We start from the raw sequence: 12,225 nt of genomic DNA on the forward strand, positions 1-12,225 counted from the left end.
GGATGTATAGTCCTATATCAATTAAAAGTAACAAAGATTATTGATATATAAGTGAAAAATATATTCTTAGATAGAGATTCAGAAAGATTCTAGATATACGAGTAGGAATATTATTTCCATTGTTTTGAAGTGGTTTAGTAAAGCCAAAGGACAAGTAATATCTCTATTATTGTAAAGTCATTTTAATGAGATCAAAAGTAAAAGCAGGGGAGTATTGGGTTACTTGCCATTTATAATCGTTGTCCTTGACAAAAGCAGGCAAAGCTTTATGAGAAGGGGGAGAAGAAAGCTGGAAAAAGATTAATGGCGAGACATAATTAGGAAATTAACAGTTTGGTGGTGGTGAGTAATTAAATTTAACAACATCAAGAAGTAGCTATCAGTATTCAGTATCAGTGGTGGGTTTACCTTGTGAAACAAGGGATGTCAGAAGATGAAAGAGATTGTGGGGACGACCAATTATGAGTCAAAACAACGAACAAGAGCAGAAAAGCCAATTGGGAAAATTGGGAAAAGAAAAAAAAGGGGCCTTGGTTTTGTGGGTAAATGACCTCACTCTCAGCGTAAACACTGCAAAAGATCAATGAGGGTTTGTTTGTTTGTCTTTGTTTGCCAGCTTAAGCATGGAGTAAAAGAGAGCCAAACGAGGTAAGTCCTTGATTTGGTTCAGTGATTCAGTCCGATCCACTCGTCATTTCATTTACAATGTTTTATCTTTTCTTTTCTTTTCATTTCTTGGGATGGTATTGGTGTCTAGGACAAGGCAACCTTAAGATTCCAAAGGTGTATGTCACACTCCCTTTTGTTGTTTTTCTTCTTTTTCACCTCTGAAAGTGTTTTTTAGATTTTCGAGAAAGGAATGAACCTGACTCTGTCTGTGACTAAAGAATTCTACTTCTACTTACCAACTGCCAATAAGTTTTCAAGTTAATATATTTTATCAATACGTGAATTTTAGTTAAATCTGAATTTCAATTTTCAAACCATAGAAACTAGTGCCTTTAAGGTGGAGCACATTCTATCTTACCTTGGGCCCTTATTTTACATCACATCAAAGTGGGCGAAAAGTCTCTCAAGCTAGCTACTTTGTAATGGAAATTTCACGGGAGACAATTTGTTAATTTCAGGGAAGCTTTGAACCCACAGAATCAACTTAAAGTCAAACCCTTTAAAAACTAAACATGAACATTAGCAGTGCATGGTGTCGTGATCATTATACAAGATAGACATTATGCTAATCAAATGGAAGAGAATCAATGAGATCTCTTTGTCCCATTCTAGAGGTTTTGAAATCTACAGGTACAAACCACCTCGATAGCTTGTCCTAGTCACTATTTGAATAAAAGGATAATGGTGTCTCTGTGTATCGAAAAAAAAAATTGGTACTACAAAAGTATAGATACTCATTTCATTCACTACTTGCCACGTAAGCATCATTTCAAAAAGGATGTGGGATCATCAACTTTACAAAATTATTTATAAAAGCAAAACCATAGTGTAAATAAAAGGAGTAGATACTCTTGTAGTACTGTGAATTTTTTTCCATATATATTGTTGAGCCTCTACTCAACCAATATCTCCTTTGAGACCTGAAGCCTTTTTATTTTTTCAAGGACAATGACTCATAGTCGGTATCGTGGGTTAGGTCATTAGATCCTCAAACTCACAAAGGGACCATGTCTTTGTTTTCAAAAAGCAAATATGATACTAATGGGCATTTGTTGCTACTGCATGGATATAGTTGGTGGAATGAACATTAACCTTTGGTAGTAATGTCCAGTTTTCCTTTGCTCAATTATCCGTTATTCCCTTTTTAACATTTCCTCGTTTCTCAGTTGCCATTATAGGTGCCCAAACACTTTCTTGCAACGTGGTCACTTGGCAGTTTCTACAAGGAAGGTCCACCTAGTGTGTTATAAAGCTAGCAAAAATTGGGCCGTTCTTGAAAACTTGAGAATTGTTCCTACATGGTGCCAAATTGTGTTTGATGAAATCAATCATCAAAGATAAGGAACCCTACAAAACAAGGGGGGTCTAAATAAACATTATACTGGTGGAGCGTTCGCTAAATAAACCACAATCCTCAAATTAGGGCTAGAAAATGAATTAGGGAATGTAATGATAGAAGAGTTGAAGCTTGTATGTGTCTTAGAATGACTTAGTCCAAGTCCATTGACTCTCTACACGTGAAAGGTTGAGCAAGATTAGCTCTATTAAGGTGAGTGTCCAGGCAAGATTCACTCTTAGATCCACATCAAACAAAGAGACCTAAGTTGGATTCACTCCTACATTCACGTCAAACATAGAGACCTAAGTTGGACAAGGTCACTAATAAAGTGCTTTCCACAGTGAACATGTTGAAGCAGTTTCAAGGGGGAGTCGTATAGGTTAAGGAGAATACTCCAAGATTGTATAGGTTGAGGAATCACACTAGGTGACCATGCAGGGGAAGTGAGGAGCTTTTCCAAATGATAATGTCTTGTAATTGAGAGGTTTCTCCTTCTTCTTTTTTTTTTTTTTTTTTTTTTTGGATGAAGATACAAATATATATGGATGAGCAAAATTACAAAAGGAAGATAAAATCTCCCGACCACCATGGGTGAGTCACAAGAAAGCTTCCCGAGAGGAAATTAAAGGCTAAAATCCCTAAAAGGATAGCAATCATCAAAGGAAAAAAACAATCGTTTTACACCAATAGAAAACATTAAAAAACATCAAACCATGATCCTAGACAAAACAATAATTCTAGAAAGTACCCTAAGAGGCCCAAGAAAAAATTTCTATTATTTAGGACATCAAAACATCTAAAGTAAAATTTCAATAGAAGTATAATGGCCATCACAGATTGTCCAACTAATATGTATATATAATACAAACTATATTCAAAACAACTTCATGTTTTCCAAAACAAAAGCACCAAGAAAAACGTGGTTGGATAACCTATTTTTTGAGTGAGTTTATTAATCTTCCATCACTTATTTTTGGAAAGTAAAATAAAACAAAGTACTATCTCTTGCACGATTTTGGGAATACTCAAATTAATGTGGACAATAATCTTAACTATTACAAGTTATTTGATCAAACTTTTAACGAACTCCTTAATCCCACATCACAATTCAACAAAAGCTATGATTCTAAAACACTCTTGTGCAGCAACATAAGAAACTAAAAGCAGATAATGTTCATTTGTCACATGACTGCAAGACAGTCTCAAATGCCACTCCTAGAGTCTCGGTCTAAGCAGCCGGCACACTTTACAGTAGATGACTGAAAAAACTGCGAACCAGTACCTTGTTAATCACCGTGGAGGAACCCCACGACCATTCAGGAAGATGGAATAAATTAAACAATGCCCATAGATACGGTCGACAACATTGCCAGAGGAGTATCCATTTCCCTTGACTCTGAACTTTCTCGATTGATTATCTTGTCATCTTGTCGCGGGGCAGAAAAGAGTGCCTCCAAAGTTCAATTACTGCATTTTGCCACCAAGGTACAGTTTAGCACTTTTATATCAAGGAAAAACTAGGTAATTAAAAACACGTTGAAAGATAATCACTACATGCAGAAACCCATCGACAGTAATATCATAACAAGTAACACTTCTACTGAAATAAACTCTAATTAGAATCACGTCACCAAAACAAAAAGGGGAAAGAAAAGTACGTGTATTTAACTCCAGAATAAAAAGGAGGAAAAACGTAAAAAATCTCTGAAGTTCACAAAACATAATCAAAACATGGAAGCCAAGTTAGTTCAACCTTAAACAGAACTTGAATTAAAATTACGACTTCATGATAGAACTGATCAATATTTTTTCTTTAGATACTATGGTCTAACCTCATTGCCACAATGAGCAGGTTGGTCACAGAGACTAAATGAAGATGGACAAAATGGAAAGAGAAGTGGAAACACAAACCTTTGTCAATATAAGGAAACATCGTCTTTTTAACCAATCTTTCTTGTGGCAGTACATTCGTCGAGAAATTTGACGATCAGTTCCTTGCAATGCCTGCTTGGTCTCCAGCAACGACAAAATCAGAATTCCTACCGAGTTCAATCTTGCCCTACCACCTCCACATTTGACGTGTTCAAAACTCTGTCATTAATGGATTGAGCTTCTTGGAGATGGATACATTAAGATAGCTGAGTAAATTAATCCAATCATGTTGTAGAGTTGAATGACATCAACAAGAGATTGTTGAGAACATCCGTATTGGACTCAAAAGCTCGAGGACACAGATGATGCAAGGGCATTTGACAGAAGAACTGCATATTTTAAGAAAATCAATACAAACCAACCCACTTCTTAAAAGCCAAGGCTGATTCTCTTTTCCTTAGTTGGCTTTCTGTTTGGAACTTGGGAGCCTTGCCCTTGTAAAGTGTTCTATGGTACTTCAAGAACAAGGTCCTATATTTGTACTTGTCAATGAACATGTTGTCTTTCTCCATCACCTCCACAACTTCATTTGCTCGAGCAAAAAACCCACCCCTCACAAAAGTATAAAGCACAGAATCAAGGAGTTCTTGATCAAACTTCAAGAACGAAGCTGATGCAATACTTTTCATTTCCCCCCACAGTTCTGTTACTTCTACATATTTCCCACCAATGGCAGCATATCCAGTTACCATAGAATGAAAGGTCTGAGCATTTGGACAATGTCCAAGGCTTCTCATTTTCTTCAAAGCCTTCTCAGCATCTTGCATCAGTCTCTTCTTACAGAAGAAATGTATAACATTGTTCCAATCATGAAGTCCATAATCCACTCTTTGCCCATCTTTTATTTCCTGTAAGAGTTTTGCCATCAATCCAGCTTCATCATTCACTGCACTATTCTCAACCAATCTTTTAAATTCTTGATGTCCAGATCTTGGTATTTTAGCTTCTTTCATCTCCTGAAAAAGTTTGAGTGCCCCCTTGTTGTCATTCTGAAGCACTTTAGAATTGATCAATGCATCATAACAGCTTGAATCAAGCTGTATTCCAGCCTTACGAGCATCTCGCAAGAGAGATGCAACCTCACCAGTTCGATTAGTTTTACAATACGCTTTTAACAGAGAACCATATACTGAAGAACCAGTCCTAACACTAGCCAGGTGCATCTCATCAAGAAGGTCGTGTGCTTGATCTAACCATCCAAGTGAAATGCATGCATTAATGACATGAACCAGCACTGAATCATTGTTAGATACTGGTGACTCTTCCCTCTCTGCCTTGATAAGAAACTGAGCTAAATCCTTGGTCTTACCAGCTTCCAGAAAAGCCCTAACTAGTTTTACAAGAATAGCTTCAGTTGGCTGGAGAATACCACGTTCAGTTGTAACCAGTTCAACTTGCAATTGCAGCTTCGTAAGCAAGGTGCGAAGAATTTCCTTGGCTTCAATATCAAGTTTCAGAAAATTTTTGTCCAGAACAAAATCTTCAAAGGAAATGGATTTTCCATTTGATATCTTATCTTTCAATCCATCATTTTGGCAGAAAATTTTTTTCTCAGAACCTTGCCCAGATGATGGTTTTATGTGATTTTCTGCAGTATTACATGCCAAGGTAGCTGTAGCGACCGAATTTTTTGCTATTTTTGATTTCCTCAGCATGTCCAAAACCATGTTAGATGCAGATTCAAGATCTCCAAATTTCAGGTGACATGTCAGTAAGCAACTATAAAACTGCCGAAATTGAACATCACTTAGGTTACGGGCTTCATCTATGTGTCTCTGTAATTTCTTTAATTCTTCTCTCCGTCCATTTCTTTCATGTATATGAACCATTACCATCAATAAGTTGGTATCTACTTTGACACCAATTCTAGGCATCATATCAAGGAGTTCTTCTGCCTTTCTAGTTGTCCCAAACAAGACACAACCCGCCAAAGCAATGTTAAAAGCAGTAGAATTAGGCTTCATAGCAATCAAAGGGGCATTGCATCTTTTACGTGGATCCACCTGGCCATCTTGGAACAAGTATCCTATTTCAAGAATCAATTCAGCAGCAAGGTAAGCCCCAGAACCAGTTTGTGACATGTGAGCCAATATTGCAGACCAAGCAGCTACAGGAAGTGACTGTTCCATTTTTATCAAATTTCTTAGAATGGTTGATGCGGGAACGGGTAGCCCCAATTTTGCAAGACTAAAAGACAAATAGATTAGAGGGTCCTTCTCTAACAAGTTCTGCTTCCCTTCTGCAAATGCCTGTTCTACCAAATCATAGGCCTTTTCAAGCCACTGAATTTCCAGAGTTTCCGCAAAAGCAGTTAATAGTTTATTAACAACAGATTTTCTAGGAAACCCTTCCATCTCCATATGCTGTTGGTATAACTTCCACGTATCACTCAATCTATGCTCTTCAATGGAAATTTGTATGTCAACACTTAGTTTTGCAGGATCTCGAGCCTGAACCAAAATTCTTTCAGACATTGTAGATAACAACCTGATGTCAAAGATGCGTTTATTCTTGAGTCCTAGCACAATGGGTTCCAAATTTGAGCTTGATGTTGAGGAAACAAATGCTGTTAAAGACTGACAATTGGAATTAAGTACGCATTTACAGACCCCAAAGATACTATGATTAGCACCATGAAATAAGAGATACAAAGCAGAAGGTGAATACACAGCAGCCCTGAAACTTGACTTCATAATCAGATGTAGCATCTTCCCAACTGCGGCATGCAAGAGCTATGTTCTTCAGTGCTTGACAGTTAAAGTACAGAAGAAGAACAGACCATTTAATTACAATTTGCAAATGAGGATGCTATGTTGCTAACTACAAATTACGCCCTCTTATTTCTTATTTTATTTTAATTATGGTCTTATCAAAATACACTTTCTACCAACTTTCCTTTAATGTCAAATTCCCGTTTCAGTTGTTTAAACTCTTAAAGTTTTTAGTGTTCATTTTTCATAAAAGCAAAATTGAAATTCTTGTTAGGCAGCAGGAAGAAGAAAGGGCTAAGGAACTCTAGAGAAAATTATGCATTTAATTCAAAGGAGTCAATTCCTGAAGCTCTCTTTCATTTAAAAAATGAATGAGTTCAAAGAAGTACGAAATTAAACCTAGTCAACGAACTAACAGCAAAACCCCTTTAAAGAAATTGATTATTCAAATCAGGATTCATGAATGTCACACAAATTCAGTGATACAACAAAAAAGAAAGCTTAATACCCTGAAAATTAATCAACAACCCATGTAAATAAGTACAAACGGTCTCCAAAATCCAAGCAGCTGAAAACCGAGTAGAGAGAATGCAAGCAAAATAAAATAAGGAGCATTTGTAATCGCACCTTTGGGTAAGTTCACAGAGGACCAACCTTTGTGGAGGAGGAGGAAGAAGAAGAACCATTTAAACAAACACCATTATGTCGTGGAGCTCGAGAGTGGCGGATGCTCATTCAATTGCAAAGCCATGGAAGGTTCAAAGAGAGCCGGTCGCCATGGAAGAAAAATTGGGGGGAAGAAGACAAGACAACCCTAGTCATTTTGTGGGGAAATTGCATCAATTTTTTTATATTGGAAGAAATAATTTCTCCCTCTATTTTTTTCCTACTAGTACCAATGGCCCATCTCGAAATTTAACCTCGTGTTTTAATTTGTTCGATTTTTCATCATGTAAATTTACCACTTTAACTATTCTTCTTTCTTCCTTCTCTCTTTTGCAATTTTTTTCCCATTTTTTCTATTTTTTTTCCTTTTTTCTTTTCTAGTGATTTTTTCTATTCATGACTGCTCTTTGTTTTTCAGTAATTTTTCTTTTTTCTTTTTCGACGATTTATGTTTATGTTGCTTTTTTTTTCTTTTTTTTTTTCGTTTTTCCAGCAAGATTTCCTTCTCACTCTCATTTCTTCAGTTGCCCTCCTTTTCCAGTGATTCCTTCCGTTTATGTCGAAGTCGTCTTCTTCTTCTTCTCTAATCAAAGATGTAAGTTGGAGCATAGTCAAAAGGAGAGGAAGAAGTGAGAGTGAGAATTCAAATGAAGGAAAAAATTACAAAATTAACGAGGAAGAAACGAGAGAAAGAAGCGAGAGGAGGAAGCAAAAGGAATAAGCGAGAGGAATAATTCAAAAGAAGGAAAAAATCAAGGAAAAAAATGAAGGAGAGCAACGTGAATTGAGGAACAAGATGAAAAAGCAAGAGGAACGAGAGAAAAGAGTGAAAAATCTGGGTTGCGTCTGGCCTCCCGAGTGTTTCGGGGTTAAAACAGTACTTTCACACATGACTCACGTAAGCAAAAGGCCAAATTTCGAGCATTTTTTAAACAGTACTTTCATCAGTACCAATTTCCCCTTTTTTCCCTCCAAATTTGAGAAAATTACCATTTTTACTCTAATTTTATGTTATTAGGGACCATTTAATAACTTTACCATTTTTCATTTTTCGTTTTTTGTTTCTTGTTTTTTAAGAACTAGAAACGAGAATATTTTTTTTATAACTATTCTTGTTTCCTATTTATTGAAACAAATAAATAGAAACACAAACTTGTTTGATAACTATTTCTTATTTCTTGTTTTTTATCCTGTAATAATATAATATAAAAAAGAAATGTCACGCATTAAATATCGAAAAAGAAATTATCAAAAGTTTATATCATCTAATACAAATAAGTCTCGAAGTACAAATATACTCTTCAAATGTTCCCCAAATTTGATCAGCAATATTATCTTTCCCTTGAGTCATTTGTAAATTACATCGACTAAAAAAAATAACAATGTCTTAAATTATTTTGACTCACATCCAACTCTATTGATGGCGAAATTCAACTAAGGGAATTCATCTGACTTTCATATGCATTCAATGGTGAATTTGTAATTTAGGAGAAGAAATCACTTGCAAGACAACCAAAAGAATAACACATTAGTGTGGTGCTTGCTGCAGACACTCCGATGCTTAAGTTAGAACTTTGCATAAATGTCAACGCAAGTAATTTTTAAGGAAGAGATGAGCTTACCTTTCATGGAGTTGCCATGCTTTATTTATAGTTGAGTCCTAAAGGTCTTCCTTATCCTAATTAGAGAAGGAGATCTATTTTCTTCTCCTACTTTGAAACTGGATACGCGGGACTTGGGATTGGGTCGTTGAGGATGTTCCAACGAATAGAATCGATCTGGATCGGCCTCAATATAAGGATTTTTGTGGCCTTGGCCTTTTATGGCCCACATTAGCCTCGCCTTCAGCCTCCGAAGCTGAGACAAACCAAGCGGGCTCTTTTGAGCCCAACTTATCTTCCCTTTATTTATTGGAACTCTCCTGAGCCTGCTCTTAAGCCAGCATTAGGTTCGTTTCCTGAACTAGGTAACTATTTTGGTTCGATATTGACTTCTGGTCTTTTGTCGTTCCGAAGTTACTTATAACATTAGTCCCCTACTCATGTGTTGAGACTCAATGGTTTGCCTTGTTCATAGCCAAGGTCTCAATTTGGGAGTAAATTTATGGTAGTTTGAGTGTTTTAGCTCATTCTAAGTCTCTTTGTAGACTTGTTGGTGTTCTCCCCTCCAAATGTGCACCTCTTGAGTTTTGGGTTGAGCATGTGCACACTTTGAGCGACTTATTTTGATTAATTCTCGGATGATCCTTAGATCACATTTTTGTAGTGGACCCTTCAGAGGATCGGTTTACAAACCTTCCTTTAAATTTCTCGAAGTTAATCTTATGTTGGATTATATGTCCTAAAACTCGTGGTTTGTAAACATTAAACATATTCTATTTGACAATAAAGTTGTTATTGAGTGTATTCAATAAAATATGTTATTGAATATGTGAATTGCACCTTTTTAACCTAGAATCCAACAAACTAAGCACCCCTAGCTATAGCATGAATACTTGAACTTTATGTGGAGACATAAAAGTGGATCAAGTTTGAGTAATAGCCAAAACGGTTTATAGTATAGGGATAAGGCTAAGTACCTTAACCTGGAGGCACTATGGATGTGACCTACTTTGTATTTGATACAAACGATGTGATTCCGAATCGATCATGTGGAGACATGCGAGTGGGGACATCCTATGTAATGAGTTTGCATAAGATTAGACCATGGAATAGTCACTCTTACTTTATAATGTTGTTTATTGATAAGACTGACTTTTTCAATTCGATGACTTAGGTAACTTGATCTTAATCCTAAGCTAACTATGAGCTCCTATTTATTCAGGATTATCCTTTAATTTGCATGGATGAAAGTGGCTCAACATCATTGGCTTAATAAGCCTCCCATTTTAGGAATAAAATTGGATAGATAGCTGGAGACATAGTCCTATAAGATGGAATTCGTTCATACCTAACTTTAGGGATAGTAGATAGGTTGTTCTCTTAAGTTTGACTCCGAGTCTTGAACAAGGGGCCTCATCCTCTCATTGGCCAAAGAGGGACTCGGATTGATGGTTGGACCACAAACCAATTGTTCATTAGAGGATCAGTGGGACTTAAGGAGCAAGATGTAATTATAGGGGTAAAATGATAATTTTGACTCGGTTATAATTACGAACAACCTGTGAAGGATCAACTTACTAATCATGGTTAAATCAAGTAGACAGAAATATATTTACAGTGAGGATCGTGCAGTTACTGGGTTTTAGTGGAGTGTTTCGGTAGTTAACGAATGTTGGTTAATTAGGTTAAAGAGTTTAGTCGGTTAATCTCGATTCGTTGGGGCTCATGATCTGTAGGTCCATTAGGTCTTCCTACTAGCTCATAATGAACTAAACCTTAGAACAGTGTGATGAGAGAATTTGAAACGTTCAAATTCAGTTTAAGGAATTATTGTTAATTATACGCGATATAATTGACATTGAATTGTCGAAATTAAACGAAATTGGAGAGTTGGAAATATTTAAATCATATTTAAATATTACATATGAATGGTGACTCTTGTTCAAGATTGGTATTTTAATTAATTTAATATTTGATATTAAATTATTAATTAATTAAATTTGTTTACTGAAACATTTTTCAATTTTTAATTCAAATTCATATTTGAATTTNTTTATTTAAAATTAATTTTGTTTAATTTTTTAAAAAAGGAATTAATTTTATTTAAAATTAAATTTTGGATTTATAAAATTCAAAATTAAAGTCCATTTTAATATTTAAATTTGTGAAATTTAAATTTAAAACTGAAATTTAGGGTTAGTGGGATTTTCCAGTTTTCCCACTAACCTAAACACCTCATAAATCCACTATTTGCATAATGAATTGGGTGTCAACATGAGATTAATTCATTTTGCATGGATTTCTTCTATAAGTAGAAGAAAAATTGGCTGTTGAAGAGTTCCTTTTGCTACTAAAAAATAAGAGGATTCGTGCAAAGGAGTTATTGTAATATGAGTTCTACAAAGGTTGTTTTCTCAAACCCTAACTTTCATTATGAACATGCATGCTTGATCCTCAAAATTAATGAAGTTAGAGTGCTTAAAATCTAAATTGCTTTCACATGTTTGTTGTTAACTCTTTCAATTGATTTTAGAGTAATTTTAAGCACTCAATTTATATGAATTTTAGTTTGGTGCGTGTTAATTCATGTGATGAATGTTGTGGTAGCTGAAATGGATGTTTTGTAGTTTTGGCAACAAATTTTACCCTCAATTCAATTGTAATTATTGTAATTGACCTCTTGCTTATGTGCTTCAATGTGTGAAGAAGGGTTTGCAAATTTGCTAAAGTCTTTAGAGTTGATCTTAGGCTGTAATTGGAAGATTTTTGGACCAAGGTGCAGCAAAAAATGCAACAGGTTGCTGCTTCTGCCAAGCGAAACCACAACACTCCTTCTGTTAGGGTTGATGCCTAAATCTTAGTGGGTCTTATAGTTTGTAATTATAATGTACAAACAATTTATTTATTTAATAAAATATGAAGTATTTTGTTTGACATTTAGTAGTATTAACCCAAAAAACTAATAAACTAAGATCCAAGGTTATCTTCTGTAACTTAAACATGTATGTGGAGACATATAGGTGGATCATGTTTAAGAGATAACTTAAACGGTCTGCAGTAGATGGACAAGGCTCGGTACCTTATCCTGGTGACACTACAAATACATCCCACTTTGTAGATATAATTATTATAACGTGCTACAAATGATCTGACCCTGATCATTCATGTAGAGACATAAGAGTGGAGATGTTCTATATAAATAGTTTGTATAAGTCCGGACCACAAAATGAATAATCTTACTACATAACACTGTTGATAGAAGAAACTTACATTTTACCAGGATGACCAAGTTGGAATTGGTGTCCTA

At 35.4% G+C, this 12,225-nt stretch overlaps 1 protein-coding gene and 1 long non-coding RNA gene across 6 annotated transcripts; one reads left to right on the top strand and one right to left on the bottom strand.

The window, feature by feature from the left end:
- The first annotated feature begins 229 nt into the window (after positions 1–229).
- Positions 230–3,216, top strand: LOC120085715. The gene is made up of 2 exons (XR_005484018.1): positions 230–648; positions 1,836–3,216. It is a non-coding gene; the product is annotated as an uncharacterized LOC120085715 (long non-coding RNA).
- LOC120085713 (pentatricopeptide repeat-containing protein At1g03100, mitochondrial) lies at positions 2,979–7,505 on the bottom strand. Of its 5 annotated transcripts, none has more exons than XM_039041871.1 (3): positions 7,306–7,505; positions 3,920–6,656; positions 2,979–3,475 (listed from the first exon to the last, which is right to left on the bottom strand). In XM_039041871.1, exon 2 carries the CDS (start codon positions 6,646–6,648, stop codon positions 4,288–4,290), a length of 2,361 nt encoding a protein of 786 aa, XP_038897799.1. In that variant the 5' UTR covers positions 6,649–6,656; positions 7,306–7,505; the 3' UTR covers positions 2,979–3,475; positions 3,920–4,287. The 5 variants fall into 5 exon arrangements, with proteins under 5 accessions (XP_038897799.1, XP_038897798.1, XP_038897795.1 ...); XM_039041870.1 differs by having other exon boundaries at positions 3,920–6,687; XM_039041867.1 differs by having other exon boundaries at positions 7,279–7,505.
- Between the last annotated feature and the right edge of the window lie 4,720 nt (positions 7,506–12,225).

This window comes from Benincasa hispida, chromosome 9, assembly GCF_009727055.1.
Source record: "Benincasa hispida cultivar B227 chromosome 9, ASM972705v1, whole genome shotgun sequence".
NCBI classification, from domain to species: domain Eukaryota; kingdom Viridiplantae; phylum Streptophyta; class Magnoliopsida; order Cucurbitales; family Cucurbitaceae; genus Benincasa; species Benincasa hispida.